This window comes from Photinus pyralis, unplaced genomic scaffold (assembly GCF_008802855.1).
Source record: "Photinus pyralis isolate 1611_PpyrPB1 unplaced genomic scaffold, Ppyr1.3 Ppyr1.4_LG4, whole genome shotgun sequence".
NCBI lineage: Eukaryota > Metazoa > Arthropoda > Insecta > Coleoptera > Lampyridae > Photinus > Photinus pyralis.
Window position 1 is genome coordinate 4,187,829 of NW_022170511.1, and position 25,130 is coordinate 4,212,958.

General features: G+C 35.5%; 3 protein-coding genes across 6 annotated transcripts; 2 read left to right on the top strand and 1 right to left on the bottom strand.

Moving 5' to 3' along the window:
* The first annotated feature begins 1,893 nt into the window (after window positions 1-1,893).
* Window positions 1,894-15,942, top strand: LOC116168679 (transcription factor SPT20 homolog). 4 transcript variants are annotated; one of them, XM_031484623.1, is made up of 10 exons: window positions 1,894-2,225; window positions 2,480-2,597; window positions 2,646-2,813; window positions 2,870-3,256; window positions 5,512-6,330; window positions 9,327-9,500; window positions 9,556-9,658; window positions 9,710-10,681; window positions 13,840-14,049; window positions 14,268-15,942. In XM_031484623.1, exons 2-10 carry the CDS (start codon window positions 2,562-2,564, stop codon window positions 14,462-14,464), a joined length of 3,066 nt encoding a protein of 1,021 aa, XP_031340483.1. In that variant the 5' UTR covers window positions 1,894-2,225; window positions 2,480-2,561; the 3' UTR covers window positions 14,465-15,942. The 4 variants fall into 4 exon arrangements, with proteins under 4 accessions (XP_031340483.1, XP_031340484.1, XP_031340480.1 ...); XM_031484620.1 differs by having other exon boundaries at window positions 1,895-2,225; window positions 9,553-9,658; XM_031484622.1 differs by lacking the exon at window positions 1,894-2,225 and adding an exon at window positions 2,288-2,430 and having other exon boundaries at window positions 9,553-9,658.
* Window positions 15,943-16,569: 627 nt separating this feature from the next.
* On the bottom strand, window positions 16,570-19,575 carry LOC116168689 (exosome complex component RRP43-like). The gene is made up of 5 exons (XM_031484639.1): window positions 19,371-19,575; window positions 19,075-19,249; window positions 17,578-17,872; window positions 17,406-17,526; window positions 16,570-16,805 (listed from the first exon to the last, which is right to left on the bottom strand). Exons 1-5 carry the CDS (start codon window positions 19,385-19,387, stop codon window positions 16,577-16,579), a joined length of 837 nt encoding a protein of 278 aa, XP_031340499.1. The 5' UTR covers window positions 19,388-19,575; the 3' UTR covers window positions 16,570-16,576.
* Window positions 19,576-19,710: 135 nt separating this feature from the next.
* Window positions 19,711-23,355, top strand: LOC116168686 (G2/mitotic-specific cyclin-A-like). Its single transcript, XM_031484636.1, has 6 exons — window positions 19,711-20,065; window positions 20,123-20,303; window positions 21,182-21,498; window positions 21,549-21,772; window positions 22,124-22,328; window positions 22,377-23,355. The coding sequence occupies exons 1-6, from the start codon at window positions 19,910-19,912 to the stop codon at window positions 22,677-22,679; spliced, it is 1,386 nt and encodes a 461-aa protein (XP_031340496.1). The 5' UTR covers window positions 19,711-19,909; the 3' UTR covers window positions 22,680-23,355.
* The last annotated feature ends 1,775 nt before the right edge of the window (window positions 23,356-25,130 follow it).

A 25,130-nucleotide genomic window follows, 5' to 3' on the forward strand; every position in this document is an offset into this window, starting at 1 on the left:
GCATTTCCTTTGGAAAAGGCTATACAGAGCTGCTGCTGTGATGGCAAATCAGTAAAACTCATAACTAAATTAGGTAATGTTAATTTCAATTTCAATATTATTGATGGCACGTAGCAACATTGTTGATTGGCGGTCACAATATTTACGGAGAATGAAAGAAAATGATGCTTTAGGGACGGGTCGGCAGAAAATGAACGTGTTTAAAACTAACCGAAGCAGGAGGATCATATGGCCTCGTTGATACCGCCTATCTCATCTACAAATCGAAGACTAAGTGTAGAGACGATATAAACTACGTTAAGAGAATTGGAAGAAAAATGTGACTACGCGATTGATTGTTAGATGAAGCTGTTTATCTTTCACGGTAAACAGTGGTACATCAGACGAAGATTGACTGTATTATATAAGGATTTATAATTACTAAATTTTAAAATATAAAACTGAATATTTGTGTTTCACTAGTTAAACGATTCAAACACCATCAAAGAACTGTAAAGAATAGCTACGCATCAAATTTTCCAGCTGAATGGCTGCATGCATTTATTATTTCGTTTAAATCGTGGGATACCAGTGACGTATTCGCGCCTCGATTGCTATTGGTCGATAGTTACGAGGCAACCTATAATATACCAACCTTGGGTGTGAATGACATTTGTCGTTTTCGATTTTTACTATATGTGATACGTTTTTCTTTACTAGAAGCATCTATTGTTAAAATTTGATAGAAATATCTTCATGAATAAGAAAGTTAGTACTGCGCAAGCGCACATCTAATGTTTGCAATATGAGATATGTTTGCCTTTAACAGAAGCATCTGTGATTACAATTTCAAAAACATAACACTGGTTCTAAGCTTCAAAAGAGATGTTCTTCCTACGCCCGCAGTAAACCATCAGAGGCGGTGTCACAGCCAGTGAACGCGTGAAACACCAGGAGGGCTGCTGATCTTGACCGACCTGCAAAAAGTTGATAGTTTAATATACGTAAATACGCATATAATGTTCCGACAAAATGCACACCATCAAAACCTTCTCCTTACCGAAAGAGCATGCAATAGAATGCAGTGACATTTATTATCAGGGGTTAATAACTCCCGGGGTTAATCACCCCCTATTTTACCCCTAATTAGCAGTTAACTATAATTTGCCCGTTTCGCGCATGGTGAGCAGCTAAATAGTCCAGCTGTAAATAGGGGTAGCTCAGTAGCTGCTTAGCAGGGGTAGGCAACCCGCACTGCAAGGGTTCAGATTAAGTACAATACAATACTTTGTGTGATTTAATTACTTACCTTTGGGGCTAATTATGCAAGTTTGAAGTTAAACACAGAATAAATCAAACAAGTATACAAATCGGAGAGTTTGCGGCTGAATGGCTGAACCACTACTCATATATGGGCTTACCTGTTCCCAGCGGTCGCCCCAAATATTCTAAACGTGTTTTTACAACCATGAAGCTTAGTAGTGTCGAACAAAGATAGTCCAGTCATTAGCAATCAACATTTGTATGATGTATTGCATACCTATTCTGCGCACTAATTTATTACTCTTCGCGTGACCCTCGTATAATATAAGACTATCATTTTAATTATGAAGACTTAACTTTACTAGCCATAATCAATTATTAAATTATTGAACTGATTTTCACTTAAGTTGCATGCTGCATACCTTATTGATCTTATCTTATTGAGTATGTTACCCACTTTACTTCCTTCGCACGGATAATTAAATTACACGCGGTTGCTTGCCAGTGACACTGATTAACTCATTTAAATGAATTTACAAACACGCAACCAAACCATCAAATTGAAATACACCCCGAGCAAAATATTGTTTCTCTTCTGTAAAATCACGAACATCCCAATTTGAAAGTTTGCGCCCAAAAAGATTATCATTTTCTGATTGGTTACACAAATGTCACCGGTAGATGTCCGCAATGGGCATCCAGTGTGTTTGTAAACTGGGTTTTTCTAAAAATTTCCAAAAAATATCGAAATCGGTGAGAAAATCCCGATGAAAACGTAAAATTTTAGTGCCCGATCGAACTGTTTATGGCAATACTTCAATATTTCTTCGTTCTGTGAAAGCCTTTTTTCATTGGAAATAAGGGTTAGGTTTTTACTCTTGCGGCCGTATGCTATTTTGACAATTATGATTAGTTGTATACATTTTCAAAATAATCGTGCAACATGTAAAAAGACTGTTCCATGTAGTTTACTGTGAATTAATGTAAGTGAATTTAAGATGTATTTCTTCAAAGTAACCCCAAATTTCTTAAGAAAAGGGGTTGTTATGATAGTGTCATTTTCAAAACCCACTTGTCAGAGTTTCTTGTAACTGTTCATTGTGTTATTAATTTGAATTGTTTTTGTTTTTATTACTGATAAATAGTTTACAATGTTTGTTCTACTTTTTAATTGATTATCTTAAGATGGTGTGTGAAAAACATTGGAGAAATTTCAAACTAAACGATCTGTTTTTAGCACCCAACATTTTATAATATGAGGAATTTATATCAGAACCAAGATGTGGTTGACTGAATGTTGGAATTGAGATACGCCAACGATGCAAAGCCTGGAGGCGGCTTGTGAGGAGGGTGAAGTATGTATGCGCGAATTGGTAAGGTCCGATATCATGAGGCGTTTTTAGCATACATTTAAGAAAGCAAAGATTAGTCGTTCTTCCTTGCCTGCACCTCGCCCCCAGGAATCAGAGCAAACAGAAGCATTGACTACTAAGAAAACCTTCTGTATTCATACGAAACTTAAAGAACTTCATATTGAAGAATGTACAAAAGATTATAATCAAAGTTCTTCTGTAAGTATTCGCATTCACAGAAACCGTACGTTTGCTAACACAACCGAACTTTTTAGGGCCTGAAACGGAACTCATTATTATTAGAGAAATTGGTAGCTCAGGAAAGACTGAACACTGTAATTCTAAATCTCTATCCGGGTAATAAAGGTTATTCGTTAGCTTTTCGTTCTACGCCTCGTTCGGAGAGTCCGGAAATGGGTCTGTCAGTTTTTGACGACACTGCCAATATGCTTGAGACGAGACAGTGGCCTTACGAAGAAGACGAAATGCTTCGATGTATCGATAACGAGGAGCTACCTTCATTCTTTATAGATTTATTCGACGCAAACTTTAGTTTTCTGTTTTATAGTGGATGTATTATAGCGGAAGTTAGAGATTATAGACAGTCATATCCGCACTTTAAATGTGATATTCATCATGTTCTTCTTAAACCTACTTTACAGGTAAGTGATTGGTAACTAGCAACTGTAACTGCATTTTAAATCATTATTCGCTAATCAAATATGCGATTTATTATCAATTAGGTGATCATATCATACATCACTGTAATACAGCAATTAGCTTATTTAAATTCATTCAAATGTGTCACAATTGCTCTCGCAATTGCTATATTGATTTACATTCTCATATAACTAAATAAAATGTTTGTGTCAATAAATAACTTTTTTTAAAATAGAACACCCTGTATATTTTGACGTGTTCCGATGTCATTTGTTAACCTCTACCTTGAACGCTATTTACTTATTGTTTTTTTTCTAAGTTGCAATCTTAGTGGGTAGGTACTTTTGTGAAAAATATTGAATAACCTAAACAGTACGGGACATCTCTTATAAAAATTGAAGAGAACCCAACAGACTATCGAGTAGCGAAATAAAATAGCGGTGGCTTCATTTGAAAAAAAAATAGCTATGGCACTTACAAATTTGGAAACTTTACCATTTCCTTGTGAACACCCTGTATCACTAAACCCAACTTTCTCATTATCAAAGTGTAGCCATTATTCGTATTAAAATTTTTGCACAAAAGTATTTCCTAATTTCAAAGTTCATTATGATTTTTTAAAGTGGAACTTGCTTTTAGGCGGAATTATTTGGAAAAACCCAAAAAGTAGGGTTCAATGTAGAGATTAACATCGAAACATGTAAAATATACAGGGTGTTATATTAAAAAAAAGTTATTTATTGACACAGTAAAAATGATCACATGACCTTTTGCATTGTACGATATGGTCACTCCTGAAGCGGAAAATAGAACCCATCTGGAGGGGGGGGGGGGGCAAAATCCCATTTGGATCTCGCCTGCTCTGACGGCCATTTTTTTCCAGAATAAATACTCATGGAAGCGCACTCGGAAGCGCATTTTTTGGGCATATCGAATTTTTGGTTGGCAAATACGTTATGACTAAATGTAGTCGTAATGGGAGAAAAGAATATTCTCAGAAATTGAGAATATTCTTCCAAATTGGTGTCTGCTCTCATTTCATGAGAGAATGTGGAAAGTGGCGAGGGAAGTGGTGGTAGATGATGCAAACAGTGGCAGATTTAAATTTTTTGCGCCCCTAGGCACACCGAAAGATATGCCCCTAACATAATTTTTAAATTGTAATAAATTTTAAAATAAAAATCAAATTATAACATGAAATTTTGAAAACTAATATGAAAAGAAACTACCAATTCCAGTTTATTCATAATTTCAATTAAACATTTTTGTCATTTGTAACTTGTTAGGGGACTTATTTTAAAACTTAAAATGTTAGTTACCTAAAATAAATATATTGCAAAAAAATGCCACCCCATAAAGATGCCGCCCCTAGGCACGTGCCTAGTGTGCCTATATCTAAAACCGCCACTGGATGCAAATGACGCAAATGAAATAAATCGAATGTGATTTAGTTAGACCATAACCATACATTATACAGGGTGTTCCTAAATACTATATGATATAAATGTGAAAGGAACTTTGTTTTAGTTTATAACTAAAAGTTCATAGAAACGTAGGTCTACAAACGCTTTGTTACCCATTCTACAGGGTGTTAACATTTCAAGGACTTCCAAAGAATGCCTCTTATGTGTATTCATTGCGTAGGATTGTAAGATTTATAGTGTGTAAGAAGATTGGGAAGGCATACAGTGTGTAAAATAAATTTATCGCCCCTGTAACTTTGTTTCAGTATTGAGAAATATATAAAGGCAGTTTTAAATACTATTTTGATCATATTTGAAAAATTAACTTAACTGCGTTTGAGAATTTTAAAATTGTTCCTTTTTTATCGGACTAAATGAATTTTTGTGGGAATGTATCAATTTATAACTACCTCCTTGGTTATATTTAATTATAATTTTTTCTAACCCCATATAAATTACCGAAAACAAGGTAAAAAGGTACTGTCTCTAGAATATAAAATGCAACAAATACAGGGTGTACTATTTAAGATTCACAATCAAAGGCCATACAGGGTGTACCATTTAAGACGAACAGGCCACTTGTGGTGAAACTGAAGGAAAATACAATTTTGAACATTCAATTCGTTTTTATTTTACTCAAAGAATCCCACCATAATTTTATATTCATATCGCCCCTTCTATCAAAGTTGCTGGAGGATATAGAGATGTTTAGAGAGAATTGGAAATAGTTATCCGCCTTTAGTACACCATCGAACATACCACTTATTACACTCTGATAATCTTTTTTGTTGTAGACTATACTATCAGATATTCATTCAATAACTGAAGACAAAGTAGATTGGGGGACAGATGAGAAACAACAATTAGAAAGTCAACTACTCATAGCAAAACATCCTACCTTATGTTTAGACGCAAATCCATTAGTAGGCGAAATTCAATGTAAATTAAATCACACTCGACAATTATTAAATACACATCGATTAAGAAGATACGCTCGTAAATTTTCGCAAGTAACAGTAAATCGCAAGAGGAAATTGGACCAATTTACACACAGGCCTGGTTTGGAATTATACGATTATATAACTAGATTACGTAGTAGATCAAAGAGTAGTAGTGTACCCTTAAGTTCTGTAAATTCAAAAATTGCCAAAAAAGTTCACGACGATATCAGACCTATTCCCGTTCCGAATTTAGACGTGCCGCTATTGAATCCGCCCTCGCAGGGTGTGCTGATTAACGAATTTAAAGCGTACGAACGACCGAAAGAAACCAGCGATTGCCTCCCGCAACTAATTGAGGAATACGTACTTGAGACTGATATGCCATCGAAGGAGAAGGGAAAATCGAGAGTGTACCACATTAAGCTGTCCATTCTTCAGAGGCCCTCAAATTCGGAATACTTGGGCGAACTGTACTTAGATCGGGATCACAAGAAGGGCGAACGGAACGGAGTGGCGTGCCGATTCTCTTTAGGGACGAGGGCGCACGCGAATCGTTACATTCAGCAATTCACGGAGATCTTCACTGAAGGCGGTAGAAAATCTGTTAGGATTAAGTATGGGCTGAGCCAAGGGTATCGGGAGCGGATTGCGCTCGCACAAGCTCAGGCACAGGTTAGTGCAACAATTTGTTTATGCTGTATGAGTGGGGAAATGGGAGTGACTGATATTGTGTAGCCGCTACTTTTTTTGTCCGACACTATTTTGATACCAAACTATTCATATGAAGTTCTTTTTAGTATAAGCACACATACTAAATAAGCAGTAAAATGGTGTAGTAGCAGAACACACTCAGGCACCTATATTGTTCTGACTTTGAAATACATTCCTTCCTTTCCTTTATCTGAAGTAGTACCCAAACAGGGTAATCTTATAGTTTCAACAATAAGTACATGTAAGTATTTAAGTTAATCGGCACTCCGTACAATTGTCAGAGATTTTTATAATAAAATCCCAAGCTGCAAACTAATACTAGGGGAAGGTGTGGTAAGATGATGTACGCGGCAAGATAAGGAGTAAGACTGGATTCAGTGCAATTAGTGGCGCGAAGTCTGCTACATAAGCTATGAAGGTCAAAGTAAATTTAAATCTAGATAACATTTGTATATACTCGTTATCTTGCCCCAATATGTTCGGCATTTTGCATATTAGGTGCAGCAAGGTGGCGAGAGCGCCCACTAGTTACTTTTGTTCTCCTTTTTTTATTACAGCTATCAAAGTTTTTTGTGTTTGTATCTTAATAGGATTCAAAAGACATCCAGGCACCATTCTCAGTTCCAATTAAAGCATTCGTTTCTTTTGTATTTCTTTAATATTGTCAAGTGGCCCCACCCACTCTATTAAAGAACTTGTGTAACTTTGTGTAAGTTTCTTCCAAAGTGGTGAGATAACAGTCCAATGACATGTGGCATTCAGAGGTTGCCAGGTTACTGGTTTTTTGGCGCCAAAAATCAGAAAAACAGAAAAAAATTCTACTAACCATCACATATCAGCGTTCTTACTAATTAGCAGCATTGACAGTGACAGGGTCACTTTTAAACTGGAATCCCCTAATTCTGCTACCAACTTCCACGAAGACCAACGTCCCAATCGACTATTTGATGATTTTAGCGACATCGGCCAATGCAACGGCCGGTGGTCGCTTATAATCTGGATTTTGGCATTTTCCAAGTATCCACGAAAGTTCTCACACGTCTATATCACCGCCAATGCCTCACATTTACTATATGGTACTATAACTACGTTCTGCAGTAGTGAGTAGCCTACTCGCATTCTCAATAGGTTTTTCATTTGGTATCTCCCCCGTGGCATAGGAACTTAAATAAAAGGCGCTTGGTATTCCGCCTGCCTCATTATGGCAGCGCAAGTTAGTAGGCGTTTCACTTCTTCAAAAGCCTTTGCGTCACTGGTTTCCCACTTCCACGGAGTGATTTTTTGTGGAAAATCGCTTAGTGGTTTAGTTAGGTTTGTGTATCCAGGAATGAACTTCCGAAACCCTGATGCTGTTGGGATGAATTTAATAACTCCTTCACATGTTTTGGCGGAGGCATATCGGTCATTGCAGTCAATTTGGCTTGATCCGGTTGTATTCTCTGAGATGTAAGTAGGCGGCCTAAACAGTTAATCTTAGGGCGCACAAATATGAACTTTCCACGATTTGTTCCAAGTTTGAAAAGGCGAAGATGCAGAAAGACAGCACGGAGATCCGCTAGATGTTCCTCAATTGGTGACGTTAACATCATAATATCGTCCAGGTCCAGGCGAGTTCCTCAACTCAAACAGCATTTGCTTGAAACTAAAATTTCCGAAAGACAGTCGCAAATTCATTCAGTAATGAATTGATGCGACCACGTTTCCTAGTGTTCGGCGTCTCACCTACTGCTGTTCCAAGTGACAGGTCAGGTTTATGTACCGCGTCCACACAGATAAAATTCAAAGCTTCCTCGGCCAAGAACCTGTACCGTTTTCCTGGGTCATCTGAAAAGGACCAGTTGTTTGTCTAATCTGCACCTAACAATGTGCGACTGTTCGGGAAGAAGAGGATTGCGAGAAGGGGCGTAGATATCTTCCGTGACTGAAGTTCAATCGTTTGCGTTGATATAACTTGTATTCCCATGGGCAAGTTTGATTGTTATTTGTCTATCCTCATAGGGTTCCCCAAGGGACGTTAAAAGTTTGCACAAATGGGCGCCGGCGTTTTGGTTTTGGATCCCGTGCCAAGACTTCCACAAAACTGTCGAATTCGGATTGGTAACATAGGGCGCGCTTGTTCTGCACCAGTACGAAACAAAGAACAAGAGTTTACAGCATTAAAAGTCATAATAGATGATGAATAGGATGCTCGGCCGCTAGTATTGCTTGTGGGACAGTTGCTCCGAATATAGCTGGGATTACCACACCCAAAACAGCTGAGTTTGTGAACATTTGTCGAGGAACTTGTGGTACTACTTGACGCTTGAGTTTCCGCGGATGATTGTGACGGGCGTGCGACCAACTTCCGGCAGTCAGTTCTTGTATGGTCACAATATTCGCATTTTGCCCGAACCTTGACTGCTTTGTTGGTAGGCGTGGCTTTCCGAGTGTCAGTGGCGAAAGATTCAGGTTTGAGGAGAAAATTTTCTTCAATGGAATGATCATCACAAAATTTTTGACTTGTTCGCGTGGTAGACGTACCCTATGATTAAGAAGACTGTAAATCATGTTCAACTTATGTTGCAATTCTGAATATTTTGGTGCGCGACATAAAAGGGCACAAGCATTTGTGACTAAACGTCAGTTGGTTCATGTTCTTTAGATAAAAGTTAATGATATATTTGGTATATGGGCTTGACCGTTAAGTAGCATCAATAGACCCTTACGAGCATTGTTATTAATTCTTAAACATGTCAACACTAATCGCGTCGATAAACACAGTCTTAGATAATTTATTTATTTCAACTGTTTTGTTTAAACCCTGATCGCAAGACACTTCAATGCGCATTTTCCATTATGGCAAACTGTAAAGAACGCATAGTAGTCTGTTTGATATTTGAAAATGGTTATTCACTACATTATTGCTAGCTATGTGGTTTCATATTCACTAATTCTACTAACTGTGCCATACTTTATAGATGCAGTCGCAACATACTGTCCAAGTCAATTTACCTCAGCAACAGCTAACACATTTGGGGCAAAATTTGCAGAGTCCGCCCTGCGTTATGCCTTTAGTAAACGGTACAGTAGGATCTGGTGTAACCTTGGTTCAACAAAATCAAAACGTACAGAATTCGTCAGTTCCGATTTTGGTAAGACGTCTTTGCTGACTTAGCTTGTGTACTACTCTAATGTGATTTTTAGCAGACGCAGGTTCAAACGGGTCAGACGAAACTTACCAGTTCTGAAATTGAAATCAATGCGTTAGCCACGAAGTTAATGAATTCTGCCCAGCAATTCCAAGCAGCAGGTAGTTGTATATAGTCTGCAAATTTACCGACGACTAATACTTTCATTATAGCCAATGCCAAACAGCAACAGCAGCAGCAGCAACAACAAAAATTAGCTTCTGTTACGAACAATGCCGCCATTATAAATCTTCTTAATAGTTCACCTGCGAGCAATGTAAACAGTGATGCTAGTGCCGCCGTTGTAAATGCTATCAATAATACGACTAGTGTTTCGCTTTTACCTCATCAAATGCAAACTATTAATCAAAAATTAATAGGACGTAAAATGACATTATCTAATGTACCTAACGCGCGTGTGCTTAATAATAGTAACCTAATAACCGTAAATAATAATAATAATAGAATGACCTTGTCTGACCTAAGTTCTCACTTAACTCCAGTGACGCAAGCACATACAGTGACTTTAACTACAGCTAATACAAATTTTGTACAAACAAATTACTCAAACGTACCTATTAAAACAGTAGTGAATCAAAGAGTATTAACGCCTAATACGAATGATAATAAATCCGCGCTGTCGGCCCTTTTAGTCGGCACGCCGGCCGCCGACAGACCTGACATTGTAGGGCCGAACACGAGTTCTTTACTGTTAGAAAAATTAGCGGGTAGTTCTGCAACGACACCTGTTCCTACACCGAGTCCAACGAACTTTATTCAAAGTCCGAAAACGCAGTACACAGTGCAATCTCCAAAAAGCGTTATTTCGCCTCTATCGAGTCCTCCACCTCAAAGTACGGGAACGATAAACGTGCAAGGTTTAAATTTTACTCCGATTCAGAACATTTCCGGTTTACAAAATGTGCAACTGCAGTTACCCGGTTTCTCTCAACCCATATCTTTGCCGTTAAACGTTTCCTCCGCGGGAACGATTCAAGGACATCCTACTAGTATTATCGTTTCGTTACCCGTAACGACAGCTACCGCCACTGCCACGAGTATAACACAACAGGCCGCAACTACTTTGGTTACTTCTGTTACTAGTCCGACAGTTGTTTTGACCAATGCTGGCGCTGGCAATTTAGGTGAGTTGCTTTTGTATTCTACAATGACAAGTCTATAGTAGTATTCTAGTCAATGTAGTCTATTTAGTACAAATTCAAATTAATATGTTTTCATTAACAGCATGTAACCGGCTTTTTACGAGTACCTGTTCTGTATAGTTTTTAGGCCGATTAGATTAGATGTAGATGATTATAGTAAAATTTGAAATATTTTTATATTATATTTATTAAAGTGTATTATTTTTTGGTCTGATGAATTTGTTTCAATCAACTAATAATTTAATAAAGGGCATAGGTTGGCAGCATTTGCTAACTTATTTTTGAAGTTTAAGAAAGCGTCAGATTACCAAACATGTTCTGTTTTTGCACCTTCTAAGTGAAAGCCACAGGTCTGTACAAGCTGGATGACTTTCAGGCACACAGAATGATCTAAGATGGGTAGATTCACTACTTGCCCAAAACTCATACCTTCCTCTGTCCTTGTTGTCGTCACGTCGCTACATATATATATAATACATTCTTCAACAGCTTGGTAGATTTGTAAAACAGTAATCACATGAAAGATTGAGAACTGCTGCTAATTTGGTAGCTAATGATTATTGCATCACAGTTTCTCCCTGTATTGTGGTGATATCAAGTACCAGTCAAAACAGAATCGATACAAAAATTATATTAAAAAAACTGGCCTATTTATTACAGTAACGGACCAGTTTGATGATGTTGATGATACCTAGTGACATTAAAATATGAATCAAAACAAATAATAATAAATACGATAAACAAAAACAGAAAAAAAAATAAAACGTTTTAAACCGTTTATCATATTTATTATAATATACAAAACGTTTCCGAAATGGAGAAATACATCTTATTAACAAAACTAATACACTAGTAGATTAGGTATATTTTTATAATTAATGTACCGGGTGACCCAATAAAACTGTTCCTCGGCCATATCTTGGGAACCGTTCGTCGTATGACTTAGGGGTAAACAAAATTATTGGGTAAATCGGTTATGAAGAATCACTGGAAAATATTTTCAAGTTCTAAAAATGACCACCAGAGGGCCTAACTGCCATCTTAAATTTTAAAATTACATTTTTTTTAAATTCCGCATAATAAACTTAACAATGCTCTTTTCAACGATACCAAATTTGTTACAATCGGCCAAACGGTTAAGAAGTTAAAGCAGGTTATTGCAAATGCAATTGAACGCCCCACGCCATCTTTATTTTCGAAAATGATAGAGAAACTGGTTCTCTTTGAAAATGTGAAAAATTTGTTTGTTAGTTTATTATGCGAAATTTAAAGAAAATGCAATTTTAAAATTTAAGATGGCAGTTACGCCCTCTGTTGGTCATTTTTAGAACTTTAAAATATTTTCTAGCGATTCTTCATGACCGATTTACCCAATATTTTTTTTTACCCCTAAGTCATATGACAACACCCGAACGGTTCTCGAGATATGGCCGAGGAACAGTTTTATTGGTCACCCGGTACAACAAAAAACTGGAAACTTCTCCCCTTGTTTATTATTTATTTATAGAAATGTTCAGTCTACTTGCCACTTACATACTTGCATATTTTGGTTAATAGCCAAAATATAAATATTTAGAAATGTTATATTAAAAGGTGGGTGGGTGGGTTGCAGAATGTGACTTTATTATCACTTGTTTGTTATTAGTCCAGTATTATACGGTGATACAGTATAATGTTTTCTGATTCGCACAATGATTGGGTTTTGGGTTCTACTTACCTTCTACTTCAATTATCCTATACCGGGAATTGCTTTTACCCTGGAGCTGGCTGCCCTGCCTGCTCTGGGTTAAAAAATATTCCATTGCAAATAAGTCACAGAATGGATAGATTGACTATTTCCAAGCAACTTTTGTTCTACCAAGTTTTTTCTGAAAGTCAATATTTTTCAATCTATTTGCGCGAAAATGTAAATTTTTCAACTACAAAACCCGTTTACAGGCGGTTTGTTCAACAGCTATGAGTTTATACAGTGTGGCCCTTTGAAAACCTTACAATGACTACAGTACAACCTCGATAGTCCGAATACACGCTAGTCCGAAATCGCGATAGTCCGAAATAATTTCGTTCCTCGTAACAACGATGACACCCGTGAAGACGTTGAAAAGAATAATTTTTATTTCTTAATGCTTGTGTCCAAATTTATTATTTTCACTAGTTTTGTGATAATCCGAAAATTTGATAATCCGAAAAGTCGGTGGTCTGAATCTTTTCGGATTAACGAGGTTGTACTGTATATTTTTTATTAATGAGACATACAAAAATTCAGTTTCTTTCAAAACCAGGGGGAATTAAATGACACAATCCGTAGTGACGTAAATATCTTAAAAATACCACTCTTGTGATACCTCACTTATTAAACATGCTTTTCACTGGTCATAAAAAAAGTGAGTGAACTTAAAACTAACCTCAAATGTTAAGGTAAGTTTTGGAAAACGTACAATGCCCATAATTTTTTTCACAAATAGAAATATTAATTCGTATTAATTCAATGAAAAATATGTGGTTGTTGTAAAAGCTAGCGAGAATCCCAATCACGTATTTTTCAATAATTTCAATTGTTTGACATTAACAGCTAATGACACTTCGGCAGTTTAGTTGGCATCAGAAACTACCAACTTGCAACATTCGCCACTCGTTTTATGCTTCGGCGTAATACTGACTCGTGTTTTAACCAATCACAGTGAAGGTCAAATCTCCCCTATGCTTTCTACCGCTACCTTCTTAAAATGAATAGAGCATACAAGCTATTTTTAAAAATAAACAAAGAACCAGATGACCTGATTCAGTAGAAGTTTTTGTATAATAGTTAAAAACCAATCCAACCCTTAGGGTTGGGCGTTTTGAAAAATATATGCCAAAAGAGTTAATGTACTCAATTCTTGGATACTTATGAACTATCCTCTAAGGTCCACTTCAACAAGCAATTTTGGGACCACTACCTTTTCATAGGTTTTATGATAGCCATTACTCACATTAGAAAGTGATGCCGGTTTTGAACATCTACCCATTTTTGGCGGTTTCCCAAGTCGAACCAGAACCATTTACCTAGAAGTATTAGGTCTTTTTACTAAATTTCATGTAAATGTTTTAATTTCCTTTATGACTTATAAAAAGTCTATTAATTTATATTCTGCTTACAGCTCAGCTGGTGACTTCCAGTGTGAAGGGTTTAAGTCAACAGAGTTTAAGAGCGGCGGGACCGGCAGGCGTGACATTATCTCAGGGAGGACAATTTCAACTACTGACACCCGTACAAAGGCCTAGAATGCAACAAAGTGGCATACAACAAAGCATAGCGCGAGGTGTGCAACGAACGCCAATAACAATCAAGATGGCTATTCCTAACGCAAGTCAGTTAAATGAGCTACAATTTCATTTTAACTCTAAATGAAAAATATTAAAGTCATTTTGATACCAGAAGATAAAAATCTGATTTCAAAATTTAGTCAATTGTAAAATATATTTATTTTTAGTTCATTTTTCAATGCACGATATTCATCTATTTTTAATTAAAAAAAAAACATTTTATTTTACCTTTACAAAGAAGACTGAAAATAAATATTCTTAGCTGCAGCTCAAGTAACGCTGCCACCTAATTCATCTATGAGTTCGTTATCAAATCAGCAACTTCAGTTCACGCTTCAAAAACAAGCGCAACTTCAACAGTACCAACAGCTTTGCCTGAATCAACAGCAAAAGAACATTACTCAAAATATTACTGCCAAAGTACGTCGAAGATCCAATGCATCAGATCCTCAGCCTTAACGTCGGTTACAATTCTTAATATAATTTATTTTTTTATGTTAATACCAAACCGAGTACTTTTTATACAACTGCCCAATAAGTTAGTGAATCCGTATTGTAAAATCTAATTATTCTATCTTGCATGGGATATCTTGATCTCAGATACTGTATTGTCTTGCACAGTTGTTCCTAGAAAGCAATATTGAAACGCTTATGTAGCTGCACGATTTTATTTAAAAACAAATTATATGTTTTGCAATAAACTACAGTGAAAAAATTACTCGGGCATTCATGGCACTGTTTTAAGTGACACTAACCTCTGTAACTGTCGTTTTGGAAGAATAATTTGTAGAATATTAAATTAATAGTGCCAAAAATTGTTAGATTTTAATTATGCTTTACCTCAAAATTACTGTGACTTGTAATACTTTCATTTCATGTATTTATATTGCTGCCCTGGTGAAATGTTTCCAATACATCATTGTCATACAGGTGGAGGAGTGAGACCTGCAACTATTTGTATATATGGACAGTCAATTTATTAATAGATACAATGTAATTTTTACATTGTGCTAAAGATAAAACGTGGGATTAACAGATGAAGATCGACTTTCTACTGTCTTATAACCATCTCGTTTTACAATAGACAGAGAAGCTTTCGCCCAAAATTTGGTTGATAGGTGAATGTGATTTGTTATCAAATTTCTTGTACTTATGAAAATATGAATAGGTTGCAGGTTATTCACTTTTCCAGTGACAAACACAATTAAGCAAATACTAATTTAAATTAGTATTACCTCTACCTCGCATCGTCCTTTTTTCTAATATTCTGGAAACCTATAGTTCTTCCCGTAAATTCATTATCATGACTTTCTAGTCAACACTTATGCTGTACAGGTACACCTAGACAATAAAACTTCATTTTTTTGCAAGTAGAGACAACAGTGAATTATTTGTAAAGAAAGTCGGTGATAATGGGTAATCTGCATACGCCTCATAATTTTTACCGATTGTTTATTGTATAAAATAAAACAGTAATTTGAAAGTGTGGTTCGTAACAATTACATTACAAGTTGTGCAAATGACAAACAGTAGTATCGTTTAAGTTGTGTTTTTTTATTTAGTCATATTGTATATATTTAGTGGTGGTTTTAATTATTTTAACTTATTCTTGTTTTATGTTTGTAAAGACATCACTAAGTGCATTAGTTATATACGTAGTAGAATTGCAAGTAATATACAGTTAATACAATCTTAAAATTCAATATGTGGGCAAACCACTCTAAAAATACCGCGAATGCTTTCTCATTTCCTATTTGATTTTTCCTGCAAATCTCGCTTGTGTTATTTGCAAATTGTGGTTGTGTAAGATTAAATGTGACGACTGAATGCAAGTTAGCTATAAAGTTTATCTGGTCTAAAACAACATTTAAGAGTATATGTTATTGTACATACAGTATTTAAAATAGTAATAAATTTTAAGATTTTTTTTTATTCCATACTACTCTACCATTTTTTACTAACTGTAACATAAATGTTCTGGGATGGTGATCTGTCCGTAATAAGAATTATAGACGATACTTGTATATTATCTGTATAGGTATTTTAACTTCAGCATTTCCTTAATTTTTGTAAAATAAGGTACGTTGTAATTTGTAATAATGTATATTGAATCCGTATACGTTATACCATTTACATATGTATGTAATATACATGTTTTAATAATTATTTGGCAATACTATAAATTATAATTGGCATATGACAAAGATCTTAATTGAAAGAACCAAGTTTATATTTTTACTTAGTGGGCAACCGTGTTACTAAGATTGATTTAAATTATTACGTGTTATCTGTATATTGCGCATAAAGTTTTTTAAATTATTTTACTCTGTATGGTACGTTTTGTATAAGTTGATATTATGTAGTAAATATTTTCATAACGGTACAATGTCGGCGACATGTTACCTAAGCCATTCGAAGTAAGGTTGTAGTAAAGAAGGAAATGAAACGCATTATATGTGCAAAATGTAAGTGAAAAACTTAGTGTATCAAGTGATACCTGTTACAAAGTATTTGAAATATAGAAGTTGATTTATAATCGTGGCAGTTTCAATGAACAGAAAAGGTGGACATTCAACAGTTTTTATTATCATCGTTACATTCTGAAACGGCTGTATTAATAAGTGTAATCAACAAATCAGCATGGTTTACAGTTTCATTTATACATTCGTATAATTTTTCTTCACTTAGTGGGCTGCCACCTGGTTTATGAATTGAACACAGTTCTTTATCTTTCACCACGACTGTTAGTAGACCGGAACTGATTTCCTCTTCTTCTGTAGTGGGATCCGTTATAATTTTACTGCAACAAAAGATTTCCTGATCATATCCATTTCAGTTATTGAAACATTTTGCTACCCACGATTTCATTGGCGTTTTACCGATGATACGATCGATGGTGATACAGAAATACCAGCTCAACATATTCACTGAAATTGAGATTTGAAATTTTGTGTGGCTATACTTTATCCAATCGATGTTCCACTCAACGGGTTTTTGTTGAAAAAAATGATTGAATATTACTACAAGATCCCACATAAGGTCAAGCTCTGTTTACAGAGTGAAATACATTTTTTAGCAATCTTAATATGTAAACAAACACATTGCAAATGGTTGCCTAAAAAAATTAAGAGAATAAGAGCTAGCTTATTTTTGTACCTACTATGTGATCAAAAGTCAGTTACTGTCGAGTCACCTTTGGAATATTTGTTTACATGGGAAATTGTACTTGACTTGATTATACTTATTCAACATATTACAATCGGAAAATTCTTTTTTTTCTTACCCCCAGTTTGAAATATGCTGCTCGCCCAGACGCCCACAATCAGTCTCAACACTACAGATGGGATTAAAGTAAGGATTTTTTTACAAAAGCACAAGGACACAATAACAAATGACTTACTCTTCAAACATTGCATATGTAGTCGATACTGGTGTGTTATAAATGTTTAAACATTTTTTTACACTTGCATCAATGGTTTTTTTATCGATAGCAGCATCATACTGGACAACGGGCAATCTGACTAAAAAAATGTCTCATCACACACGAAATAAATGCACATCAAAATGTTTACCAGTTTTAAGTGCCGTTAAAAGTACTAATAAACAGGCATCAATTATACAGCCATCATGGTCTAAACATATAATGTCGGCATACAAACACCACACTAATTTTTCTTTAACTATGCATAAGTCTTTCAAGTTTATGCATCCCGAATTCAAAATTAAATCCGCCACGAAACGTGTGGTAATCTGCGCCAAATCGCTCGGTGGACCTGGTCGAAATTTGGATGAGCACAGTGGTGGCAACTCGACGTTACAGATTAAAAATCCTTCATTCGGTTTTTCCGGTTTCGGTGGACACAGCTCCTAAAAATCACTGCATTAGGGCAAAGATAACCTCTCCATCACACCAGAGAGGAAGAGTTTTCTTAGATCAAAAATCTCACAATATGCCAAATGATTTTGTATTACAAAAGTACAAAAATAATAGAAAAATAAAAGTGTAGTGTGTACAAGTATTTTGTGATAAATGGATTTAGTCACGCTAAGCTCGAGTCTAAGATTATACTGGATTAGATAGACGCATGTAATTTCACTTATGCAGAGGGTATGTTCGTACCACAATAGTACTCCCAACAGGGTCTCCGCAATAAAATTGGTATCCCCTTCAGTTTCCAAAAAATTAACAAAAAATGATTCTCATATTCAAATCTTACATGATCTTACATTCTTTTCTCAGGTCGGATGATAATGCCTTTAAAAAATATCACTGGCACATCATTTTAAAGCTTATTCAATTAATCTAAACTAACTGGATCAAAGTTTACCTTTCGTTTTAGAAATAAATATTGATCTGTAAAATTCAAAACAACTAAAATTTTTAAGATTGGATGACTAGATAAAAAATTATGGGAACAAAACCGATTTCCAAAAGACATGGAAAAGACATTTATCCTTTACACTGGTAAACTCGAAGAGATTTGTACTTATTTCATAGATGACGACATGCTCACCACAGCTATAAATTACACAAACATTACAATATCAAAAATGGCCGCAACGATGGCCATAAAATACAAAAATAAATTAAGATATTATTCTCAACCCATTTAACAGTGTTGAAATGAAAGCATTTATTAGACTTGATGAGCAATATTATTCCAAATCCTGGTAAACTTAAAATGAATTAACTGGATCTCCAGCTCCTGCCTGCTTTACAATCACAGTGAGATTTTTCACCAATGGCCTAGTAGACCACTCTGTGGATACGCAAAAGAAGCATGACTTCCATAGTTACAGGTTAAAAATGTAAATCTTCCCAGTTGTTTTTTATTTATTTCATCTCCCTGACAGTATTATTATAGATTCGTCAGACGCCTGTCTAGATTTTTGCCATCTTACAGTACTATCTAAACAAGAAATAATTCTGGTAACTACGTTCACTATCTAGTACAGTACAATCTTTGCTTAAGACTCGCAAAACCATTTAAAATGTAACTCTACCACCGTACAACCTGTAACTTTTCAGGGCTTGTGTATCCAAGTGTAAATAAATTAATAGTGATTACCGCTTTAATGCCACAGATGACCGTAGTTTTCCCAATTCGTACTAAAGCAGACCCGTCTGCTGTCGCTATTGAGCCGATGTTGATTATAACAGGACGAAACTTGGAAACTAGCCGACCGTCAGGTCGAATGTCCTGGTTCAAGTAATCACGATAGAATTTCGTCGGATGTAAGGATCTGAAAGAAACTGTCTGGGTTAATGTGGACAGCACGACTTAACCTAACATTCCTCAATCAATTTTTTCAGTAGTGATCTTCGAATAGTTACAGGTTTATGTGAAACGATGTAGTTACTTACTTAAATTGCTTAGCCATAATTATTCTGGTAGCGGTAAAAGACGAATTACATTTGAAATCTTCAGGTTTCAAAATTGAAAAGCGTCATCTATTATTGTTTGTACTAAAACGTGGTCGAGCAGTAATTGGTTCATTTTAAACGGGAGTTATTTCAAATTTTGTGTAGTCGTTTGCAAATATGATTGTGCCCGCTTATTCTTCCGTAATTCAGTGTGCGACAAAAGTTTTTTTACATTAAAATAATGTGTATTAATTAAGCTAAAATTGGAAAACAGAAAAGGGGTTGGTCACGTGCACGAATGGACGCAGGTGATTGGCCCATTTCTCAGCTGTTAGTTCATGGCTACCCTCCTGCTCTGTTTATAATTTTGTAGAGAACTTCACTTTCAGTTTAGCGGTCATTTTTGACGGTTACAGCCGTTAACCAAAACGTGAATCCTAACATTAAACGGCGTGGTTTCATTTTATTTATCTGAAATAGTGCTTATTTATTAGCATAGTTTATTAGTAACATTTATACAGTGAATTTATTTTTAAATAATGGCAACATTTCACATCCACGACGATCAGGAAAACCGCGGCATTTCGGAGATACGCCATAAACAGGCCGACATGGCCCCCATGCATCAGAAGAGGGCCGTTTTGGGCTCGTTGAATAATCAAAACATATTAATCAATCAGCAAAAGTCAAAGGTGGTAAGTTATATTGCTTCATTTTTGGGGGGAAAAAGCTGCATGTTTTTTTTTCATTAGCCATTAGGTGTTTCGAATGGACAAAATGCCAACCTGGGGGCATCGAGTAAGCTTGAGAATCAAAAACTACCGCCTCCTGTGGTTCCGGTTGCCCAATTTGAAGCTTTTAAAGTGTACGAAGATTCCAAAGAGAATGATCTCCCCAATTCTGAAATTGGCAAATCTGTCACGACAGCGAAAGGTTTGTATCTTTTGCTTATGTTTTTTTTTAGATTTTTCGGGAAATTCCTATTGTAGATGTTTGATTTAACACCTGTTTACCTATTTTATCAGCTTTGTACACTTTGTAGATAAAAATAATGTGAGGTTAATCATATCATTTTCATTGCTCAGCTGCAATATCAAATTCCACTTTTTTCACTGTTGTTTGTACCCTTTTGGTACTGGCTCTTTGTATATCCTTCCACTTTTGTTTATGGATATTATTATATTTCTTATCTATAGTACTTGAATAGTCTTAACAATCTAACTCACAATTTTGTTATGTGAATGTTCTGAGATGTTCCCGAATGTCATGGAAGTGTTAGCATGTTTCGTAATAGCTGCTTTTAAAGGATATTACGGTTTAAGCACCCATAAACTATCTACCGGGTGTCAAAACTAGAATTTGTTTGGCACCCAGTTGTGAGTATTCAATGAGTAAAATTTGGATTTTATGAATTGTTAATTAAAATTTTAATCTTGAATGAGCAAATCAAGAATTTGAAGTGAAGCTCTTGAACGAGTAATTTGAAGCTGTATTGTTCAAAATTGACCACCTAAAATTAAAATGTTACTCACAATCTTTTAATTCATTGATTTATTGACCTTTTGGAACATTATATTAGACTTTCACTTGATGATCCTGTGAATCTTAGGATCTGATACTCGGCGATGATTTGCAGCCACAGTAACGACAAAATTTATGTTGCTTGAACGATGAGGGGATGATGATGCCAATGAAGGTTCTGTTAGAGAAAACTTTTTGCTTTTTTTTTTCTTGTATAATGTATGCTTTGCATTTTATCTTGTTTGCTAAAGAAGTACCAAAGATACTATATTTCTGGTATCAATTTTTAGCTGCCCAGCATGAGTCTCAACATTCCAAAGAGTGGTTTGTTCAAGACAAAGCTAAACAAGAACCAATCATCAAACCGAAACCGCTAGGGGAGAGCAAAAAGAATGCCGAGCTTAATAAGGCAAATGAAGAGAATGTTGAACCAAAGGAAGTAAAATGCAATGATGCGATTGTCGAGTTGCCGATGAGTGTGGAAAAATCTGTTGTCGATGAGAATCTCAAGCTTTTGCCCATTCGTGGAGGACGTTTGTCTAGGGATAAGTTTTTCGAAATAGAAGAGTATCGTTCCGAAATTTACATGTACCTGCGTGAACTTGAGGTAGATTATTGATTAATAAGCTTGTTTGGGTTGATCATTTTTCTTAATAGTTGCAAAATCGTCCGAAAATCGGTTATATGAGAAAGCAACCGGATATTACCTACAGCATGCGTTCCATTCTTGTCGATTGGTTGGTGGAAGTCGCTCTAGAGTATAAGTTGCAGTCGGAAACTTTATTTTTGGCAGTTAATTATATTGATCGTTTCTTAAGCTACATGTCCGTTGTACGTGGCAAACTACAGCTTGTTGGTATAGCCGCCATGTACATTGCTGCGTAAGTAATAATTTACCTAGTATTCAGGGCTGAAATGATTTAAATCAACGATTACACCCTGGCTATAGCACAAAGTGAAAGAATCAAGGTCTAATTCATACTGGATGTCCCAACTAAAATCTGTATTCTCTAATAATAAATGATAATTGAAATTGATCATTCATTTGGAATCTTATTGCATTCCATTTTCTAACCAGACATTTGAAGACATGTATTAAATACAAATTTGACATTTTTTAACTTTTATTTTATCTGGGACTCCTGGTATATTGCATTTTTGCTCATTAATATTTTTCCAACATTAACAAATTTTAAAAAATCGTGATTTTGATCCCAATTTTAATGATTTAGAAAATACGAAGAGATTTACCCACCTGACATAAGCGAATTTGTCTACATAACCGACGATACATACAACAAGAAGCAGGTGGTTCGTATGGAGCATCTCATCTTGAAAGTGCTGTCTTTTGATCTATCTGTGCCTACACCACTTACCTTTATCACCGCAATGGCTATTTCTACTGGACTGTCAAATCAAGTAATGTTCCTTGCCATGGTAAACACTAAAAAATTGCTATTGCACAGTTTTAAAATTCTTTTTCAGTATTTGAGCGAATTAGCTATGCTAGAAACAGATGTCTACCTGGAAACGCTCCCGAGCATCTTGGCGGCGGCCGCTATCGCGGTTGCAAGGTACACGCTCAAAATGGAACCTTGGTCGTGTGAGTTAAAGCGTAAAACTGGTTACGAGGGTAAGGATTTTAAACAAATTATGGACTTTCTGTATATACTGTACTGTAACGCCCCAAATAATACCCACCAAGCGATCAGAGAAAAATATAGCTGCAGTCAATATTTACACGTTTCCAACATACATCCGCGGAGCGAAGACATTAAATTAGAATAAATTACCATGGAGTGCCATTTTATGTGCCTTTGTAGACGTTTAGTGATTGTTTGAAATATTCGTGTGGCATATTAACTTGTTGTGCCATTTGCTACAGGCTAGCTATCGATTGACTAGTCAGATACTTTTTGACATTGATTGAAATGGATGCCATATTTTAGTTTTCATGCTCAGAACTGTTTCATACATTATATGTACGTTTTTTAGATTATTTTATAAGAAAGTTTTAAGTCCGAATGAAATATTACTTAGTTATTGTATAGTACCTAACTTATTTGTACAATGATATACGTAAAGACTATACAGTCTTTGAAGTATAATTTAACTTTTATTTTCTGGTGTTCACAACAAAATTCATTATATTTTAATATTTGACTGATAATTTACAACTTATTTAGGTATTCCAGTGTAATATGTGTGTATGTTTTGTATTTTTGTATGCAATACCATATTGTTTAAGAACAATTCTTTGTTTGTGAAAATTAAGTTTCAAAACTGATCATTTAGCCAAAACCAAATTTCTGATATTGTCTATAAATATCATTTTTCTTAAACAATATTGGGGCTTTTATAAGGTGTCGTCACGACCTGAATATGCACGACACCACACAATTCAGTTGAATTTTTGGTTTTTCTTTCGAAACCATTATTTTATTAATAATAACATTCTATTTAATGCATGCATTTCATTTATTCTTTTTCAATTTCTTTTGGACAGGGTTTCAAACAAGGATGCTCATTTACCAACTTAATAACCAAGAACAAAATTTTCATCTCTTACTAGATTCCAGCAGTCTTAGTCGAGCTTCCACCCAAGTACATCAAGCAAGTATACAAGAGTTTCAAATATTTGAAGTATTATGTAACACGTCTAGAGAATTTTTTTGAAGTCTTCGTATCTTGTCTAAAATTTTGGGACAATTGTAGTAATTTTAATCTGAATCAGTATGAGTAAAAACAAATGAATGCTCAAAATTATAGTTCACTTTGAGTTTGATCAGAAGTTTCCAATTTAAGTGAGGATACGATATTTAAAGATTTACATTGAACTCGACCATTCGTTGGCAACCTGAGCATGCGGCTAAAGTTGTGGCTCTCCGCTAACTAGTTAATCTTTTTCGAAATTCCCCTTGTTCTGACACTTGTTTCTTTTCTGATTTTTGTTTTTTATTATCACAGTCTACTCTAGTGTATAGATGTTTGGAAATTATACCATTTCCTTGTGAACACCCTGTGTCACTAAATCCAACTTTCTTATTATCAGTGTTGCCCTTTACATTGCATTATTGATCAAATGTATTTCTTAATGAAAGTCAAGGTGTGGCTACCATTGATAAAAGGGATGCTTTATATTTTTTACCAGGTATGAGCTAGCAAAGACCAACGCACTGGTGCAGGACTCTGTATATAATTTAGTGGTTCTTTAAAAACTGGGAAATGTTGTAAATTGGAACTTTTGGCTCTTCCGTTTCTATAGGTTGCCGACCGCTGACATGGACAACTTCACTGCGCCATGGACTTTAATCAAATTAATTTTTTGTCTGCGATGCAATTTTTTGACCTATATTTAGATCACATACTGTATTATTCGATGGTAGTACAAGTAATTTATGGTAGAGCATTGGGCTACATAGCCGGAAGGTTAAGTGTTCGAACCTGGGCTGGGGTTAGAATTTTCCATCTGTGGCAGAGATGAGAATTTCATTAGATCAGTTTCGAGCATTCGGCCGACTACTCTGAATTAGGTTTTCCTGCAGTTTTCCTAATTCGTAAGGTAAATACCGGAGTAGTATAGAACAACTTAAGACCTTCTGCAGGGACACCTCTAAAAAAGCATTATGAGACCCACTCTGTAATTGGGCACAAGTCTGTTGAAGGCCCAAACAAGAGAGAAGAAATAAATAAAACCAATCTATTAAGAAATGGATTATTGATGCAGATATTTTTGTAAATGCAAAGGCAAGAAGTGCCTTGGGCTCCTTAAAATCTGTGCTCACAATCGTTGTATATGAAAAATGTTTCTGCAACTGAAAGTCTGACTGAGAAACTAGACGAATAGAGGGTTGGGAAATCAACTGGAATTACAAACTTACCAATTTCTAGGACTCAAGACAGCACAAATGCACAGGTGTCGACATGTTGATACAAAACGGTGGTTTGATTATTTTATGCATTTTAGAAAACTGACTTCATCTTCCCGGCCGGGGTAACCGTGAAGACTCGCTATTACGACTGTGTAAAGATATTCATGCACTACTAGATTAAAATGTGAGTTTGGTGTTAGTGTCAAGTTGTTCTTATTCTTTCTCCCAGTCTATCTCTTGATTGCTTGATGGCTTCATGTCCATCGATTTAAAAGAGAATGGATGCACCACTTTGAAATAATTCGTCCATTTGGAAATCTGATATTATAGTGTAGCTGTAGAGAATATCCTGAAACCTATTACCGCC

Bases quoted from the DNA above. Each gene is read 5' to 3' on its own strand.
- LOC116168689 (XM_031484639.1), bottom strand. The intron at 17,873-19,074 runs GTAATCACTATT...AGTGATTTTTAG, and splicing joins TCATCTGTGGCATTAAAGCG to GAGCTGTGTCCACCGAAACC. The intron at 16,806-17,405 runs GTAAGTCATTTG...CTTTTGTTGCAG, and splicing joins ACATATGCAATGTTTGAAGA to TAAAATTATAACGGATCCCA.
- LOC116168686 (XM_031484636.1), top strand. From the start codon at position 19,910: ATGGCAACATTTCACATCCACGACGATCAGGAAAACCGCGGCATTTCG. The intron at 21,499-21,548 runs GTAGATTATTGA...TTTTCTTAATAG, and splicing joins TGTACCTGCGTGAACTTGAG to TTGCAAAATCGTCCGAAAAT. The intron at 21,773-22,123 runs GTAAGTAATAAT...TTAATGATTTAG, and splicing joins GCCGCCATGTACATTGCTGC to AAAATACGAAGAGATTTACC.
- LOC116168679 (XM_031484620.1), top strand. From the start codon at position 2,562: ATGCAAAGCCTGGAGGCGGCTTGTGAGGAGGGTGAA. The intron at 3,257-5,511 runs GTAAGTGATTGG...TTTTTGTTGTAG, and splicing joins TTCTTAAACCTACTTTACAG to ACTATACTATCAGATATTCA. The intron at 10,682-13,839 runs GTGAGTTGCTTT...TTCTGCTTACAG, and splicing joins TGCTGGCGCTGGCAATTTAG to CTCAGCTGGTGACTTCCAGT.